Raw genomic sequence first — 20663 nt, 5'->3', positions numbered from 1 at the left:
GACAGGAGACGTACTGTACAGTGGTGTGCATCCACCCAAACAGAATGTGATGGTAAACGGATAAGAAAGGTATTCAGATGTCAAAATCAGTTTGCGTGCATTTGGCTTTTCTTGCAGTGGATTGGTTAAAATTTGGAGTATTGTTTTGTAATTTGTGGCAATTTTTGCTACTTTGATGTATTTCACTGTGAGGTATCAATTGTATTCTTACGGTATGTTTCTGCAGACTTTAAACTACTCTGTTCATTTAAATAGTCTCACACTTAGTTGACTAAGTTGATTCACTCCCTTTCTTAAAAGGCAACTGCAATTCACTTACATTCAGTTGATGACATACAATCCAGAGAATATATCTTCTCATTATAATTGTTTGTAGTAGCAGAGATTTCTTTCTGCCTCACAGGGAATTCATTCAGAGAGTGATTTAGGTTGGCAAGAAACATGGGCAAGCTGCCTTTCGTAAAGAACCTCAGCTGAACTTTTTATAAATAGTGCTCAGAAGGTGAAGAGCTTAGCCGCAGGATGGAACATGTTCTGTCAACAATTTATAGGTCTTGCTTATGAAATGTCTCCTTTATTTCTTAATTTGTTTTTGTTTTTTAATCTGTTCATGTAAATTAAATTGTGTTGATCATGATAGAAACTTTACAAAAAAGGGTGGTTTTTGTCATATGAAGTACAGTACAATAAGGTAAAGCTTTAAAATAAAATAGAAGTGTCTGTGCATCTAAAAGTACTCTTAGCCAAAAAGACTTAAATAAACACAACGTTTACTGTATGTTTATTTGTTGGGCAATGTGAAAGAATTAGATTCAGGTATTAAAAAATGTGAAAAATACTAATGGAGTCAGTCCAACGCATTTCTTTTTACTTATCAGTGAGACAGTAGATATAAGGACACAAGATGAGATTATACTGTACTGTACAGTATGTGCTGTAGGTGTATTTTGTGAAGTGCAATAACAGAGGAGTTTCGGGAAGAACTGTACACACTTGTAACAAATGAACAAGGGTTTCCTGAATTGTTCGTATTGCTTTTGTTATGTTCTGCTTCTTGGTTGAATTACATGTATCCAACATTTTTTCATTCGGGTTTAGCATGATGATGAATTCAAGAGCAATCAAAGATGATCAGATTAAACAAATGAGAATTGATTATGACAAAACTCTTCAAAATAGTTTCAAAAGTAATTTAACTTTTAACCTTTGGTTTAATAAACTAGTAATAACTTTAGAAGTAGTTCAAGTAGGTAGCTGCGTCAGGATGAGTAGGCGTAGGACACCTGAAGAAGGTTCTGCAGCCGAAACGTTGTGTTTCTTTACAGCATGGAATAAACCTTTACTTATTTCTTGTCCAAACCTAGAGTGAACTAGAATACAGTATTTCAGAGGACCTTATAAATTACATTTCTGATTACCTCCAGCTGAAAATAAAGACAGTTTCCATTAATTGACTCTTTGCCACCTAAATTGATCAACTGACAAGGCTGATAGACCGTCAAGATGGATAGACACAATGCCTTTAACTGAGATAGTTTCCTTTTTCTAAAATTAAATTGCTCACATTTTTCTTTCACTCATTTGAAGAAGGTGTGAAATACTGAGAGTATGTGATACATTCTAAGTACTGTGCTCTTTTATGGATACCTGTACATGTTCAAATGAGAAAATGTTGGTCACTTTGATTGTACACTGACTTTCTCTAAAATAATGCTTGAAACATATACATATTTTGTATAGTGATACACTTTAGAGAACTCAGACTCACTAGCTGAGAAGTTTAACTTGTTGGTCAAACAAGGCACTAAGTAGTAAGGCACTGAGTAAGTATTTGGGTCACATTTATGGACTACTAAAGAGTAGATTTGTTGTTTTAATTGGTGATTCAGCATGATAGCGAAAACTGATGGAGCATTATCCCAATGTTTTAACCAGAGCTCATAGTCAGTTTCTGAAGAACTGTAATGTGGGTTTAGTGCAATGGGGGAATTGTCAGTTTTGTTATTAGAAACCAAAAACAACTATGGATGCTTATGTTTTCTGGAAATTGGATAATAAAGACAAGGAAGTTACCCACATGACACATTGAATATCTGTTGTCATTCTGTGGATATAAAACACATATGATGTCAGCAATTTTCAAAGGTTTTCTTATGACTTAGCCAAAATAGTTAGGAGCATTTGCTCTTAAATGTTCGCAAAGGAGATGGATTTCACATCTACAGTATACTGGATTGTACTAAATACCTAAGAATTGAATGCATAAACCACTGAGTCTACAGCTAATGTATTGTACATATCATTTGACAGCGATTTCTATCATTTGCCCAGAAGAAGAACTTATCAAATATTGCCAGTTATTTTTAAATCAGGTTGCAATTTACAATGCGCAACCAGACCTTTTATGTCCTAATTGAGACAGAGTCGTGATGCATTTAAAGTTGTCTGGAATTTTGATGGATAATCAGAGCAATTTACAGGTAAAGTCTTGGAATGAGTTCAAAAGAAGCTTCTCACATCTGGCAGGGGGCTGCCTTTGAAGTCTGGAGCTGTTATGTTCCTTTTCTGAAACCCAATTATGCTACTTTCAAAAAATCAAAAAAGGCACCCCATTGTGAAACATAAAAAAACAAATCCTAACTGGGTTACATCTAAGCTTGCAGACCTTGAAGGCTTCATGCCATTTCTGATTAGTGTTCTGTAGAAGGGGATACTTTCATTAACCACTGTGGTATGGAAAGCTAGTGTAACAATGTGGGTGCCATTTTACAAAACATTAAAATGTCTTGGGCTATATTTGTAAAACTTTTACTGCAAAGCAAAATTATTACCACCTTTTTACCCTAGAAAGGAAACAGCATACAAGATACCTGCAATACGACTTTTTCAAAAATGGGTAATAAACTGAATGTGACATAAATGCTTTATGGTTACAGCCTCTGTATTTAAAGACTAGATCTTTTAAATGTTTGCTGTGTTTAAGTGTACAGTCTGCTATTATATTTCACAACAGTATTAAAAGCTAAATAAAATATACGCTAGGAAACTGATGAGATTATTTTTAATAGAATGACAGCATTTGGATTTAATCAACCCTTTTTACAGCAGATAAAACCCAAGGTCATTGAATTAGGTAAGAACAAGATAATTTGCTAATAAGTTAGCAACATGGCTGGTAGTTTGTTTAAACGTTCATTTTGTTTCCTTTCTCTATGCAGTTTCTCTGGCTTTCCATTTGTTCTGCTTACATTATATTCCCTTGGGCTGATTACTAATACCTCAGAGCATCCTGTATCATGGAACCAAAAACCCTCATAGACTCCTTTGTTCAAGACTAAAAAGATGAATTTCCTTTAATCTGCCTGTATTACCTATCTTCCTTTAAGACTGGGAATTATTCCAGTCTTTTTTCTCTGAGCTCTCTCCAGTCGTCAGTATCCTCTTTATAACAATGTGGCCAAAATTAATTTTAAATGAGCGAAGACGGATTCTTGTGTAAAAAAAATAGGCAAACAAAATCAGACAAAAAATATTTCGCACTGTGTTTAATCGAAACTCTGAAAAACAACTCCGGAAACAGCAGGAATAACACCCTTCAATGTCCACATCAGAGATCATTCCCTTTGGAAAGAATACTCCAATCTGGTAGCCCCTGCCACTCCAAGTGTCCATCATTATTCAGGGTTCGGTGATGTGGACGACGGAGACTTCCGTCCCCGCTGGGTGTTAAATAGAAATGGCCAGTAATTGTACAAATCTTGTCATGTTTGTCAGGCTAAAGGTGAAGGACAGTGTTAGATGTTAGCCTTTTTTTTATGATAGAGAGGCGCTGTGAAAACCCTAAATTAAAAATAAAACGGAGCACATTAGAAACTGCAAATATTAATTCGTTTTGATTAAATTAATTCAACGTGTTGCATTAAAAATTGCCGCAGGCCGACGAACACCACGACTGCCTCCATAATATCTGCGTATACAGTATTTATATAGGCGCTGATAATTCCCAAGACAGCAAAAATAGATCTAAAGTGTTCAAATATCTTTACTTTCAGTCATACGAATACAATTCTTATACTAATTCTAATACAAATACAACGGCTATTGACTGCTTTGGAGGTGGAGTCGAGTATTATACAGTACATTCACAGTATGTTTCACCTTTTCCTGCGGAATCAGTGTGGAATTTTGTTTGCAAACATCTGGGAAAGACTCCAAGAAGATGCTTATTTAACATCTACATCCTTTGATTTGCTGGTTAGTGGTGTGATATCGTTTAGTTTTAGATATCTGTCTTTTTCCAATGCAAGTATCGGATACAGTGTATAATTTTCTTTTTGAACACCAATATTACTGCTTGCGGGTTAAGAATGTGTTCATCAAGTGAACACTTTTCAGAGTGGAGCGTCTTTTATTTGAATGCTTGTTACATTCTAGTCTTCCTACGTTATATGAAAAGTAGCGATTGAATTGGCACTGTCTTCAGTTCTAATGTTTTTTTATAATAATTGTGCGTAAATACAAAAGGGAGAAATCTCAAGTAATTTTTAGAAGTGTGACATTAAAAGGACTAATCTAATAAGGCCATATACTGTACATGTATGTACAGTACAAGCGCACGACAACGGGTTCTAGATGAAAATATACCTTTATTTACACGTTTTATCCACTAGGGGGATCTTCAACTCGGAAAATAAAAAAAATAAAACACATATGTAGACGTAATTCAACGATGTATGTAGACATCGTTATTTTAGCAAATTCAATCAACACGTTAAAGTTGATGTCGTATAAAAGCTCTTTTCGGTCATTTAAAAATTAAGAGACTCGGAGTAAATACTTCTTTGTGCAGTTTTTGCAACAAGAAGAGTATAAATACCATTTCAATTCGTTTTACAATCTAATTGGACTGCCATCGTTTTGTGCTTTATGTGAAATATGGCATCGCTAGTGATATTTAAAGATTAAGCCTTTTGTGCATAAAAATTAAGATTGCATAAATGTGCTGTAACATAAAACAAGTTTGCATTGCACTGGTGAAATGCACTGTTCAAGACTGCTTGCAGTACTATTGAGTAACCACGTACGTTCATTGACTACTAGTTAGTAACTCATTGAAAAGGGGGTGGCAACTTTAGAGCTCACTGTAGGCTGATGGGAGCTTCTGTAGCACTGCCATGTTCGGGGAAGTTTAGAGTTAACGGGAAAAGGTGCTCTAACTTTAGCGTCTTCGTGCAAAGGCAGAGGAATATACTGTATGCTGTAGTTAAAGCCGCGTTTAAAAGACCGTGGGAGCCATACATGTGAATATCGGATGGTGGTTTTGTCTTGTGCAAAGTTTTTTCTTTTTTTTTTATACGAGTGCGGCCGGCCGGGGTAAACGGACTCGTTGTGGTCCGGATCATGGAGTTTTTAAGAAGATGACCTGCAGGCAGAGAGGTCCCCTCAAACTTGTCATCTCCGCAGGAGTAATAAAGCACACCCAAACATTTCGCATGAGCTACCTGTCAGGAACTAAGCTCTGCAGCCCAAAGGAAGCTCAGGATGAGAAAACCGAAGATCTGCCGGATGGTTTTGGCTACGTGTTTGGGGTCTTTTGTCCTTGTGATATTCTATTTCCAGAACACCGGTAACGTAAACCAAAGTAAGAATCTTAAAAGTATGTATTGTATGTAGCTATATTTAGTAGGTAGTTCTAGAATTCCGTTTTATTAGCTACTGAAATGTTCTAACATCAGAATTTTAAACAAACGTTTATTGTAGAGATATCCCATTATATATAGAGAGACCAACCTATTTTGACCACCTCTTTTTTTGGACATTATAGTCCTGCACCAGTCTAGACTAGTTCTGATATATACCTACTATATGTACGTCTATGTATTACAATATGCTTTTTTTCCATTTAATTTAAAAACCCAGTGCAGAAATTCTCTTGAACTTCGGATCTGTCACTTGTGACTGGCTTGCTTAGCGGAAAACGCTTCCCGCTAGTACAGTGCCAGCGGATCGGTCGGCCATCCAACTCACACTGCGGGTTGTGTAGGACATCTCTTTTCAATTTCTGATTTTATTAAAATGTTTAAATGCTAAGGTCGTATATTTGATGGCTATGTGCCGAATTAATGTACTATTTTTACTGTTGAAAGTCTCAGAAGCAAACGTCTGTTCTGAACGAGAACGCTTGGTGTAATCTTGTTCCGCAAATTACATTTTAATAATGTTCACCTTTTAATGCATTAAAGAACAGTATTGTAGGTAAGAACAGATATGTTTTGAAACAGCCTCTGCTTTCTTCCTGGGTGTATTCTTAACATATAAATGCGGATATGATAAATATCGGATTGATAAAAATATGTAAGATTAATTAACACATCAGGGATTTACGAGGAACGCTATATAAAATACATTTGACAGGCGTTGAATTAATGTCATGCGCACACACATGGTCTTCGGGAAAATCCGTGCTTAACATTTGATTAGAGTGTCCGAGCACTAAATAATATAGAGACAATTTTAATGAATGCTTATCCCTGTTCTTAATTGCTCTGGTCATTCGGTACAGAACTAATCGCTCCTTTCTTGTTCCTCAGTCATACAGTACCGGCATTTAGCAGTGGTCCGCCACACCATAATTAATTCTCTGAGAGCTAAACAAGTGAATAAAGTCATTTTGTCTTTATGCTTTAGTACTGTATACGTTCACTGCTGGGAGAACACCCCGTGTGTCACTTGTGAATTTCTGGACATCACAGTAAGGCTGTTGGCTTTTGAGTACTCAGTCTTTTCACAGTCGTCTTCGAGTTCTGGGACAGTGTCCAGTATCCAAATGAGGAAATATTAGGCCCTCGTCTCATTCTCAAACCACTGTGAATAACTCTCTGTGTAAACTTTTTTTTTTGTTGCTGAATTTGATTAACACAACAAACACAACAGTGATTAAAAGACATACCTGTACTCTTCTAATTTTACGTGAACAGATTAGTTAAAAATTACATGAAACATGCTTGTACGTATGCTTTGGGAACAAAGCACCATTCTCAATTGATGAATTAGAGGTAGAAAATATATTTGCCTTGGTTTATGGGTCACGAACAATGTTCTACAAGTCAGACTGAAATACTGCACATTAGTAGTCCTTTAGCAGAACACCTAAAGCTGTTCAGATGGCATAATTTCCAATTATTCTTCTAGGAACCAAGACTGGACATTAGGTTTAGAACATTATTTCCAAATAAGATAAATAATTATTTCCATACAGAAGAAAAAAAGAACTTTCTAAAGCATACTCATCCAGGTTTTTGTGCAAATAAGCTTTATATTTACTTCTTGAGGCTAATTGATTTCTTAGTTTAACAGTTTTATTAGTGAGATTTTTTTTTTTAAAAGCCTTTTTATTAGTTTACTGGGACATGAGTATTTACCATTTGGTCCACATGGACGAGCGCCATTTGTGGTTTCTAAGGTATTTAGAAAACAGAGCTCTGTACAGGGGAGGCACAGTGTCGCAGGGGTTGGCATTGCTGCCTCATAGCTCTGGGTCCAATTCCTGGGGTGCTATCAACAACGACTTTGAATGCCATGTTAGTGAGGGTTAACTCTGGGTGCTCCGGTTTCTACCCAGTGTCCAAAGATGTGCTGGTAGGTTAATTGGCTTTGGGAAAATTGGCCCTGGTGTGAGTGTGTGCGCGTCTGCGTTTGTGTCTGTGTGTTCCCTGCGATGGACTGGAATTCAGTTCAGGGTGTACCCTGCCCTGCACCCATTGCTTGCCGGGATAGACTCCGGCTACCTCACAGCCCTGCATTGGATGAAGCAGTGAGAAAATGGGTGGATGAATGGATGGTTTTAATACCTGGCTGTGATCAGGATCCGTCGATAGGAGAGGGCTTGGATTAATCACTGTATGACCCGGCACGTCCTGCAGCGCAGTGTCTGCTGTCACTGTACATTGCACTGGTCTTAGAAATTCTGGTCCAGATGGGGGAATGCTGTTGGTATACTGGTCCTGCAACAGTCATTTGTTTTTGCTTGGAAATCCCCCATCCTGGTGCTGATCGGGCCCTGCCTTAGTCTAACTGTGTGAATGGTCTTCACTAAGTGATGGAACCATTACATTTAGCACTTTGCCTTAGAATAATACTAATTTATATCTGTGTTTGGGGACATGTTTAAACCAATAAAAGTGACTTCAGCAATTAATCAGTTAGATGTTAGATGTTATAAGTTAGATGCATTTGCTTGGAAGAGAAAAGTAAGAGAAACACTATGTTATCATCAGCCTGTAAATAGTATAGGCTATTGGGATATTCTTACTGCAGACCAGTTACTATTATAGTTGAGAGAAAGAAATACAACCTTTTGGCTTTTAGTGAGCGGAAGTACTAAATTGCCTTATCTTGTGATGAAGTATTTTAATCTGTAATGTGCTTTTATTGGGTCTTACAATCTAAAGCAACTCCTTAGTCCTTACTTCCTAGTAACATGGCAGATGTTTCTTTTTAGTATCCACAGTCACTAAAACTGTAACAAAAGCGTGTAAAAATTGTGAAACCTGAATCATCTGCTGTCATTATTTGTATTATAAAAAGTGTGTGATCCCCAGTCAGTTAATCACAAATTCTATAGGCTTTCTCTGCTTCATGTTAAGTCCAATTACCAGACGTTTTTACTCCTGTCATGAGGAAAAACATTATTTCTAAATTTAAATCCTAATGGACTGCTTCTCATTAAGGCTAGTGTGAGTCCTTTATTTCTTCTGCTAAAATCCGTACTGTATTATGTGTTAAATTAAACTAGACCCAGTCTACTGGTCATTATTGTTCAATAACTATGTTTCTGTCCAGGGAAAATCCTGTTGGAGATATTTAATTACAAATGTATCAGTTTTTGTAATTGATACTATTTTTTTAAAGTAAGGTTAAGCTGTTTTATGTCTGAAATTTTTAGATAATAATATCACTGTGATCAACCAAGAGCCACATTGTCATCTTCTCTGTGCTTTGTTACAAAGCTCTTAAGGGATTTCTGTAAATGTAAAATATGTTGTTATATCACAGTGTTCATATGAACTTAACTGTTTAAGCATTAAAAAAAACCCTGCAGGCCTTTCATCCCTGTGTCACGGGGGACCCTAAAGAATCTGATCCTACACCACAGACACAATGGTAGCATTGAAATCTGAAGTAAATATTTAACAATTAAATTACCGTGAGAGGTTTTGTTTATTATGTGCTATCAGAGTTAATATTTTTTGGCAATTCCTTAGAAAGCATACACCCCAGCTTTGGTTCGGCTTGATCATTGCTGCTTCAGAATGTGGTAATTCAGCTGCAGGGATCATCACATTTCCTTCATTAAGATGGTTTTAATGATTTTTACTTGATGTTGAACTAGATATGGAACACCGCATTTAATCCCAATGGAAACATGTGCACCATATAGGGCTGTACATGTGTTACCTTTATCTCATCTTTAGGAGCACACATTAAAAGGCTGGGATTTGAATGATTTTCTTTATAATATAATTGCCAGTATACTGTAGCCTCTCCATTAATCAATAATGGATTAACATAGCTCACAGGTTCTGTGAGCTGTGCCTGCTGTATCTTTTACTCAAGTTCCATCAATGGGACAAGTTTTCCATTGTCTGTTTGGACATGGCTGTAGCGATCAGATTTCTATAATTAAGAAATTGAATTCTTCAATGCAGCTAGGATTGGGATTTTTATCTGGTGTTAAAGTATAAAGTAAGTTTATTACAGGCTGGTTCCTGCAAAGGAAGACTTTTGGCAGGGAATGGAAGATATGTTTCTGGTAAGGGCAGGAGGCTTTAAGAGTTGCTTTCATTGTTTTAATATTGATATTCTTTAACAAAGGCCTGGCTGCTGTTTTGGGTCTTGGGAAACCTCAACTGACTGTCAGTGCTTTGGGCTAACCTCAATATGTCTGAACAATGTGGGGATCTTGGTTAAACAAAGGTAGGAGGCATGCAAGTTCAATAGAGACCACATGATCTCATTAAGTATTTAAATCCAATTGTATACAACTCCCCTGTGAGGGTTACATCAGCCTAAATCTCAACAACATTGACAGGGAGGATATGATGACATAAGAGCTTTTCCTGGTTGAGCGTTCACACATAATATGCATGCATTGTGCTTGCTGAGTGCTGTTTTGCTCTAACTGCTCATAATGGAATTCAGCTGTACCCTTGAGGAAGAAATAATATTAATCTTAGTCCCTTTGTTTTCCAACATTGTTTTCATGAATACTTAAGGCATTCAATTACATCTCATCATAGGTAACGTAGACAGTTTTGGTTACACTTTAGGTTACAATCAGAAAGTCATGTTAGACAGCTAATCAGAGTAAATTTCAATCCTCGATCTGTATTTTTAGAAGAGACTGTGATGGTTAGAAATAAACATTTTTGTTTATTTATTTTTAAATACCCATTCTGTCAGCACATTAAAAATGTTGTTTATTGGGGTTCCAGAAGTGGTCTGGAACTGTCAAACCATAATCACAATTCACATACTGCAGTTTTAGTGTAAACTGCAGTGCTGAAAGCAAAAATTCCAATATTTTTTTTGCTTCCATGAAAGGATTTAAAAGGTTGCTTGTATCCACCATGAAACAGATTTGCTTCTGAGTCTCTTGTGTAGAGCTTCCATATGAAAAGTGGTTTAAATCTGAGATGTGACATGTTCACATCAAGCTGACATCGAGGGTAGGGTGTTCTCATACCTTCTTTGCCTGGACATGCTAGAAGATGCCTGTGGGTCCCATTGGGTTAGAACTGGCATTTTACAGCTTTATCAGCAATCTGGAAATGTTAGGCATTGCTGATAAAACTGACTGACCAATGCACAGTGCTTGATAACTTGGTTAATTAGGAAATAATGTATCTGGGTTGATCTAGCTATCTAGAAAGTCTGGGTCAAGTCTAAACTTGTTCCATGTCATTTTGCACATCTCTGCCTAAGACAATGCAGAAATTAATAAAATTGTTTCTTTTCTTAGTTTCCCAATCATCCTAAATGTACCAGCCTTCAAGACTGTACATTGTGAGAAGACTAATATAAAATTGGTTTTCATTAAAGTGTTACAATTGTATTTTTCTAATCATATCTGTATTTTGTAGAGTCCTTACATGTGGACTGGAAGAATTGCTCTTATACAAACAATCAAACATAATAATATACTGCGGAATCATTTTCTGTATGACAATAGGCGTACAGTATATGGATATTAAAGCATTAATCAATTTTCTATAGAGCAACTCTATATCTTTGCTTCAGGAAATTCAGTGATTGAAACTGGTTATCCAGACATGATGGATTACATCTGAATGAAAAGACCCAAATCCAGGGGCAAGGATAAACATCATAAACATTTTTAATGTTTAAATGTTACAAAATGTTTAGACAGAAAAATGGAAGAGGGGAGGATCCTAACAAGATCCGCAAGAGAGAGTAGAGTGAAAAAACAAAAAACAAGTAGAGCCCAAACCAAAAAACAAAATATCACAGGACCAGGTAATTAGGTGCTTATGCCTAAATACTATTTATATAAATAGTGATGTACTAATACTATATTAATAGTATTAAGAACAAATTGCACAGAAATAGGACCTCGTATTGCATAAGCATGTGGTTATGATTTAATTGGAATACAGAAGTATCAATAATGAAGAAAAATGGTAAACAATACAATGTGTGGATATACCTCATGTGAAAGACATGCTGTAGGTGGAGTCTAGCAAAATCCAGTACATCAAAAATAACAACAAAGTTAACCTAGATAGTTGACACACAACTCTAGTGCTTTCTCTCTACCTCCACGCTTGATGTCCTTATTGAACTAATTATTATCTTAACTGGACCAATATTATGCTTTCTACAGGTCTTCTGATACTGATGAAAGAGCTCTAGAAATGCAATTAGATTCCCACACTAGAGAAGTGGAGGTGTGGTTGCGCCTTTGCACTTAGAAATGATTGGGTTTCAGTTTTACTGTCGGCTTGTTTGCAGCAGAAACTCATAAAGGAACAGTGGTCTGAATTGCTCATCTACGCTTCTGCTTTGACTTTCCATGAAGGGTTCTGCTTTCATTTCCATTTATTATTCTTGACTTTTCGTTCTTCTTTTGGCCTCCTCTTTGCCACGTGGAGGTCTTTTGACTAACCCATCCGTCTATTTTCTAACTGCTTCCTCTCATTCGGGGCCAGAGGGGAGTCGGATTCTGTCCTGGCAAACAATGGGTGCAAGGCTGGGTGCACCCTGAATGGGACGCCAGCCCATCACTGGACAATCAGACACAGAGAAAACTACAAATTCCACGCAGTTAGCTCCACTAGGTCCAGAACTGAACCCAGGACCCCAGTGCTGTGAGGCAGTGATGTTAACCACTGTGTCACTGTAACTAACCATTGTCAATAAAATGTTAGAGTGCCTAACACTTAAGGTTTTATGCACTTCTGTAGTCCCCATTTTGCCCTTTCAAAACACCATATTCTAATATTACTGCTGGATTTGAACTGCATGAAAATAATTTAGTTATCTCATTATTTATACCACCTAAAATACCACTTTCATTCTGACCAAAGAATGCCTTACATTTTAATAACAGCAGCTGTTTTTCTATTGCACCTCCAGGCACTACCGTCTTAGCATACATATGTACAAGAACAGACAATTACAGTGCTTCTCATTGCAGTATGTGCACAGTAATTACTTTTTCAGAAAACTTTCAAAGCAGGAATGGGACTTCCAAGGGTGTATTTGTAAGCACAATCGCGCTTGTTTTTCAAGAAGGAACAACATGAAGCACACATTTGAGATAAAAAAAAAATTACAGCAGGTTATTCTGAGTAAAACACATTATCATGCACTTGACAGGATGATTAAAGGTTGCTACATGAGAATTTATAAAATGGTGCCTGATCCATATCCTAGAGAGGCACAATCCAGCAGGCAATGGTAAGTTTCCCTTCACTGTTAAACTGTTAAAGACTGTGGTCCTGTTTAGCAAGTTAGATTGTTCAATTGAAAACAGAAGTGGCCGCCTCTGGTCTTTGCAAGCTGTATGAATGGTTTTCTTATTTTAATTCCAAAATTCTATCAAATTTATGAAATTGAATTAAAAAAATTAAGTGTCAAGGGGGATTGTTCTTCCAAAACTGCCAGCAGAAGCAATGCTGCACAATCTAAAGCCTATTGAATTGCTGGTCTTTAAATCCAGGGGTGGCCGCTACTCATCTGTCAGGTGATGTGGTGCTTGTCAGTGTGTTTTAACTTAATGTGATCAGCAGGGGCCTATAAGAACCTTGTGTTGTGGTTGAAAACCTTAACATTCTCAACAAATGTCTTATTTGCTGCCTTTCAAGCAAGAGGCAATTTGCTTTGAGTTGGTGATTTTTTTTATCAAAGGACCACCAAGGATTACAGACTAACCTGCTTAACCAACCCCCTTGTGCGCTGAGCGCTATCCAAGTCCTAGCTCTAGATTTCACTCCAAAATTTGTTTTTTTTAATTTATAAATTTAACATGGCACATCATTTCTAATATCATTTATGACTGACAATAATGTATTTGGGAACTTAATGTGATGAATCCCATTTGAAATGTTGAAATACTTATAATTAGCAGGAAATTGTTGTACTTTGTCACTCAACAAATTATAATAAACATCCAATGTAATTTTTTTTTTCAAAAATGGAATTTTAAATGTGCAGAACATGGTGCTCTATGATGTGGTACCTTCTCTCCTTGATTACTGGAAATACATCATAAGTTCTTTTTTATTGTACAATCAAAACCCTTCCTCTTAGGGATTGCTGTATAATCATCGCAACCTTTCCACTGTAATAATACTGTAGCAAAATTGTTATTGTGCTAGACAGACTGTAACAAAGAGTCCATTCTGTATTCCATCCCACATAGCCTTTTTAAGCCTTTGATTTTTATGAGCTTTACTTTCCCTGTGTCAGATTGTCTGTTTTAATAAATGATTTGTAATTTCTCACATGATAACACCACGGTACAGCTATATCAGGCAAAATAATAAAACAGGCCCTTTTTTTCTCCTGCAATGAAAAGTTGCACAAACTCTCCTAAAGCCAGCTGGCTCTTGATTATATGATTTTTGTAAAAGGTTGCATTAGCAGAGCGTTGTGTGTTTAATGGGAAGAACACTGGGAGACGGCGCATTAATCAATGCCAGTCTGGCGCTGGCACGGTCTGTGAGCCCATCACTGTTCTGCAAGCCTGACTGGGCAGGAGTGAGCAGGCCACGCCAAATTTCACACTGGCGCTGACAGAGACCCATGAATCAAGCCTTTTCTGCTCCGAGCAAGGGCCAGGGACTTACAGGAGCAAATGAGAGCTTCTCAATAAAAACAAAGTTCAGTAAAGCTGATCGAAAACAAATTAGCATTTATATATTCTTTTTTAGCTAATGCTACTTTGCATTTGTTTTAGTTTCTTTAGCTAGAAAATTTATTTTTTTCCACAGTCAAGTCGGTTAGAATTTATTAGAAAACCAGGATATACTTAGGTCATATTATAGACCAAAATAGACTGAATTATACAATAGACAAAATAGACATATTATAGACAGAAATCCATGGGGGATGAAATTGTATATTAGATCAGTAACACTAACACCTACAAGCTGGTATGTGCATTACACTCATAATCCATGGGTGTGCACCTGAGTCTCTACCCTAATCCTCTGAAATCAAAACCTTTGTCTCAACATCTCTATGCCATAGTTCCTTAATAATCAGCATCTGATAACAGTGCATTCTCATTTTGGTTCATTATGTTCATTCAGTGCTTTATTTGAATTGTTTACTTGCTTTGACTTTTCTCCAAAAAAGCTTGTTTAAGCTCTAAAAATCCCGAACAGATTTAAACATTAGCTCTAGCTCTGTACCAAGATGGGTGATTTCTGTTCTCCCCTGATATCCCTTTAGAACAAGTTTATTTATTTAGAAAGTTGCCATATTCTGAGTCACCCTTAAGCTGAAAGTTTTTATCCCTTCCAAATGTACGGTCATGCTTTCATTTCTTGATAAACTAGGAGTTTCTTACTGCCTGTTTGTCATCATGTAGAGTAGATAATTCGAATATTTTTGTTATTGTGTCAGTCTAAGTTTTGAATGATGAAAGCAAGTACTGTCATGTGTTTACAATTAAGTGCACACCCAGAGTATTGCTAATTAAAAAGTGACTTGTGAATTAGGCAATAGTAACTTGGAAAGTAAATATGCTTTTTTTTTCTTTTATCCCAGTTTCTTTCACTCTCCACCTCAAAGTTCCATTGATCATCCAAATTTTTTAACATCTGCAGCACATCTAGAGTGGGATAAAACAACATCAGAAGGGAGCAGTATCCCCTTGTGAAAAGGAGAATGGAATGGACAGCTTTTCCAGCTGTGTAGACTCCCAGGCTGGCACCATGGATGCAGCCTGAGGAAAGGGCAGTGTGGGAAGGTGATGGTTGAAAGACTCTGCGCATTTCTTGCTGCAGGAGGCAGGTCAGCTGGCGATGCAGCCTAAACAAGGGGTTTGTAATAACTCCAACCACAAACTTTCTGTGCAGGGCAGCTGGTAGCCCTGGTATAATGTGAAGCTGTGGATCAATGTAAAGTCAGAAAAAAAGAGCTCAAAAGGTAACATTCTTGTTTTTTCCCTACTGGATACCTGTTTTCGTTAATGGCAAGTGCTTTGCTTTCCTATGAAGACAGTCCTTGTAAGAAGATGTTACCTCCAGCCTGCCTGACTCGTTTGGTTGGAGGTAGCTTATTGGTCCATTGACATCATCAGTCTGTGTCCAAAGGGCTTCACTTGAAACAACTTCCATAGTATGGTTAGGTGTTTCATATTAAACACTAAATCGTTTTGTGACAAGACGTGATGTAGATCGGAAAAGTGCGCTAAATTTGTTCATGACCTGACATTTTTTAATAGGCCATATGAGTCATTTTTTTGTGTGTCATGAGTCAGCTACCCACTCTGTAGATCAGTGACATTAACTCCTGGTCCTGGAGGACTGCAGTCCACTGATCAGCTGATTCAAGTAAAGTAATTTAGTCAAGAGTCCAGGATGGAATGAAAACAAGAAGACAGGGTGGCCCTCCAACACCAGGAGTTAATATAAATGCTATAGATGATGTATCACAAGTTTTCACAGAGTGGAAAATAAGGAGTCGTTAGATCACTTTGTTGTGTATTATATTTTTCTATTAATATATTATACTTTCCATTGTTCCATTAACTTTATCCCAAAGTAGCCACTAAGACAACTGCAGTTTTTCAAGAAAGGCTTCACATTTCACTCTCCAAATCAAACTTTCCAACTGTCATCCATCTGTTTTCAATAACCTCTTATTTCAGTACAACTGTGGCGAGTCCAACGCGGATGATAGTGGAGACTAGGCAGAATTCACCCTGGCTGGGATGACAGTACATCACTGGGCATACACATGGGAAACATTTCTGAGATGTCAGTTAACAACAGAAATGTTGTGGCAGGACCTGAAGCGGGGAGTTCATGCAAGAAAGCCCCCCAACATCACTGAGCTGAAGCAGTTCTGTAAGGAGGAATGGGCCAAAATTCCTCCAAGCCGATGTGCAACTATTACCTTAAACATTTGGTTGAAGTCATTGCCGCTCAAGGGGGTCACACCAGTTACTTAAACCATACGTTCACATATTCTTTCCAACAAAGAATTTAATGTTGGATCATTTTGATCAAGAAGAGAATGACAAAGTACATCATTTTGTGTGTTATTTGTTTTATTGGGTTCTCTTTATCTATTTTTAAGACTTAGATGAAGATCTGATCACATTTTAGGTCAAGTTTATGTAGAAATTCATATACACTATGTACAGTTCTTTTCTCATTATCAAGTTTAAAAGATGTATTTGGATTTACAGTGAACTGTCACTGAAATGTCTGGGCAGGACTTGAAAAATTGTATGTTGTTTTTAAGTAATTTTAGGTTACCTCACATAACCTACAATTTGTAGACATGCTGTACTGATGTTTGTGATTGTCAGTTGCAAAGGATAAAGTTACTGACATGAGATTTGATAACTATTGTATTTTAGGTGATTTTAGATGTCGATAGACATATTATTTTGTGAAAGCCTACTTTACTCCATCTTGTAAACTTCTATATTTGCTTAAAATGTCACTATTTAGGTTCTTTATAAAATTATCTGGGACACCTTTTGTCATTATTATCTGACCTGTCTACATTTTGTTGGTCATTACTGGGAGTGACCCTGCAGTCTAGGAGGTTACTTTCTGGATTGTTTCATCATAATAAGTTGTTTGACTTCGCTGGATAATATGAGCGACTTCATTAAAAGTGATATAAATATCTATAGGTTGGAAAAACACTCACGGAAACTGATATGTCAAGTATGATTATTATTTTCTAAGTTTTGTTTTACTTTGAAAAGAACAATGCTAATGCAATACAGTTAAAAGTAGGACAGTATCAAATTGCAGTTTTTCTATAAAATTTGCCATGCAGTCTTCCATTCGCCGATTTCACAACTTTTACAAGACAGAGATTTCTAGCCATTCCCTTTTCAACTGCTGCAGGAGCCTCCCTTGGGACAGAAAAACGTTTCTATCCTGGCTGCTCCAGATGGAAAGTTTGTTTGGCTAGCTAATTGAAACTTTCTCTCGGTTTAATACTAAGTGATTCTTTAACATGTTTTTGTAAGATGGGCTCAAATCCTATGAATTTGCCGTTTTTATTCCTTCACTGGAAAAGAAGCACAAAAGCAGCATTATATTCCTAATAAGAATTTGACTTGGGAGCCAGCGAAAATACGGTTTAACTTTTCTTCTTCTGAGCGCTGGTCATCTTAATAGTCATCCTTAGACTGGCTAACAGTTTTGTATGGTCTGGTCAGTTTCCTTTCCTGTGACTTGTAATCTAGGTGCAGTATTGAATTGTAACACTAATGCAGTTGTGAACTAAGTAAAGGATGCTTGGTTTCTAAGAGCATAGTTAGTAGAAGATAGTTATTGTCATTTATAGGGTATTTTTAATGAAGGGCTGATCAGTTTTCCATTTAAAAAAAAATTACAGGTCATGATGTAGTTTGATGACCAGGTCAAGAAAGCACTACATGCAAGAAGGAGGAGTTTGTTTTGGACTGAAATAAGGAGCTGCTTCCTTACACAAAGGGTTTTGGGGCCTCAAACAAATTCCTCAAGTTGTTAAAGCTGATTCACTGTTCCTTCAAGAAATGTCTCAATAAGATCTTTGGACCTCATTGATAGGCTACTAGCACCCAAAAACAGCAGAAAGGGCTGAATGACCTCATCTTGTCTGTGCCCTTTAATATGTTTTTATGTTCTGGTATCTTGATTTTATTTATTACAGTACCATTAAGAATATGAACACAAAATATAGTATAAGGCTCTCTAGTGAGTTACTTGGAATGGCACACACATTCTCCTTAAATGTTAGATTTCTTTATTTTGGAACCACAATAACTTTTGGCAGCATGAGACACATTTACGATGTACTGTAGATGCTGGTCTGGCCAGCATTGGAATCCACACTCCCTTCTTTCGCAGACACACAGAGATGCGTGTAGACACACACGCACAACGCCTGCATGTTCATAGTGTGCATCCGCACTGCCACAACACTTTAGTTTTATATTTTAGCTTTATGTTCTTTCAGATTTGATGGATTTCTCTTGTTTTAAAGAACTGCAACTCTTGATACTAGCTTGGAACAGCTTGTAATTATTATTATTTTTTTATTTCTTGGCTTTTAAAAGCTGTTTGCTTCAATTTCAGTGTATTTCAGTGTATTCCAAGGCACTGTGTTTGGTTCCTTGGAGTGTTACATGTGACATCACAGCTCAGATGTCTCCACATTAGGGTCAAGCTGTCCCTGTGTGCAACAGACTTGTTTACTTCTGCTTACAGAGGAGGTAACCCAAATCTGTTCGCCTTGGCTCCCCCATCCGTTTTCAGAGAAAACAGACAGCTGACCACCACCATTTATAGAAGTGTTGCCATGTCCACCACATACAGAACTCAGCAAAGAACTCAAAATGTTTAACAAAAGAAGGAATACTTTTCCAGTTTTGTCTCTTGTAGTACTTTTCCGTTATCTTAAGCATTCCATTTGTTGTGTTTCCAATTGTATCTTGCCTGCATTGGTATTCCTGTGACATTATTATTTGTGAAAAGAATTTATATTTTATTTATGTCATAACAAGTATCACTGGGCAGTTCCCTCAATCAATTTAAAGCACCAGTTAGCCAAATTAAAAGTTAAGAAGAAGCTCTAAAAAACTTGGAAAATGAACTCTCCACCCCCTGTTCCTCCTGCGAGCTGAAAAGTTCTCTATGACAACGTTACACCCAGGCTCTTTGATGGGGGTCACATGGTGCTGAGGTTTTAACGGTCTGTGAACCACTGTCTCTGTGTACTTACATGTCATCACTGGATTGTGTATAGCTGGCCTGCCTGCACTTTCATCCCGTGGTGTCTAGGTCAGAAACCCAGTTTGCCTTTTCTGCTTTTACTGCTTTTCATTGTGTCCCTCCTGTCGTATTTTTTTTTGGATTGTCTGGTCTGGTGTACACTGCAATACCTGTTAGTACAGTAGAAGAGCCCCACACTCCTTGAAGGTGGCATCTCTTCTTAGTTTAAATGTCTTTTAAAATCAGACTCAAATTTAAGGGTTCATTTTTTCCATTTGAATAAATAATTCCAAAAAATAAAGCAAGTGAAAGCTTGACACTCGTGAACAGAACAATGTGGAGCTCCTGTTAAAAACACCTACTGGGGAGGGTCTTACTGAATTGCTTGTGCAGAAACATTTACAGACAGTAAACTTTTAGGATAGGTCATAAGCTATACGGATAGTCTCTTCTATAATGTTTTTTTTTTTCAGTGGGCGCATTCTGTGGAAATTTCCATCAACAGGAGGTGCCTCATTAGTGCAGTGTGTTTGCATGTGTAAGGCAGTATTTTATCTGAAATTGAAATGCAAATAGCTTTCCTGCATGGCACCGCATATTATAAGATCCTCCTGCTGGATCCTAACTGGCTGCCATTTATTCATCTGCTAGTAATGTAGGGCCCAAAGCTGTAATGTCAAGTCACATTCTGTCTTGTGCAGAGGCAGTCTTGTGCAAAGAATACTGTGGCACTTCAGGATTTGATCAGTCCTTTACTGAGTACATTCTGGGGGTATTTGTGTGGTTCAGCAATGGAATTTTATACCTTTACGTTTTAAATGAAATTTTAGCGGGTATCTTTGCGTTCTTGCTTTATTTTTAGAATGTAGTGAGAGGAGCTAGATACAGTAAACATACAGGATACTGTGCTTGTATGTGTGTGGGGTATATGTGTTGTGTGGCTCCTAAAACAATAAAACAGCTAATTCCGTCCAACATATAAACAGTGTAGTGGCCCATTGAAGCATGTGTTTGTATGTCAGATAACACTCTTGCCTTTTTTACTTGAAATAAAAATTCATAGATGTTTTTAATACCTCTAAAACTGCTTTTTATAACATCGGAGATGCAATATGCCACAGTTGCCAATTGCTGAAACTTCATTACTCAACATTCATTTGTCCTAAGGTTACTGGATGCGGTGATATACTG

The 20663-nt window shown here is 37.1% G+C and overlaps 1 protein-coding gene across 1 annotated transcript in view; it reads left to right on the top strand.

Annotated features, from left to right (window-relative positions):
• The first annotated feature begins 5160 nt into the window (after positions 1–5160).
• Positions 5161–20663, top strand: part of chst13 (carbohydrate (chondroitin 4) sulfotransferase 13) — a 41938-nt gene continuing 26435 nt past the window's right edge. The window contains exon 1 of the mRNA XM_088917462.1: positions 5161–5641. Within this exon, the coding sequence (XP_088773588.1) occupies positions 5542–5641 (100 nt within the window). The 5' untranslated portion in view covers positions 5161–5541. The remainder of the gene's footprint in view (positions 5642–20663) is intronic.

Source organism: Atractosteus spatula, chromosome 5 (genome assembly GCF_055471065.1).
Source record: "Atractosteus spatula isolate fAtrSpa1 chromosome 5, fAtrSpa1.hap1, whole genome shotgun sequence".
NCBI lineage: Eukaryota > Metazoa > Chordata > Actinopteri > Semionotiformes > Lepisosteidae > Atractosteus > Atractosteus spatula.
This window is presented reverse-complemented; position numbering and strand designations above follow the sequence as displayed.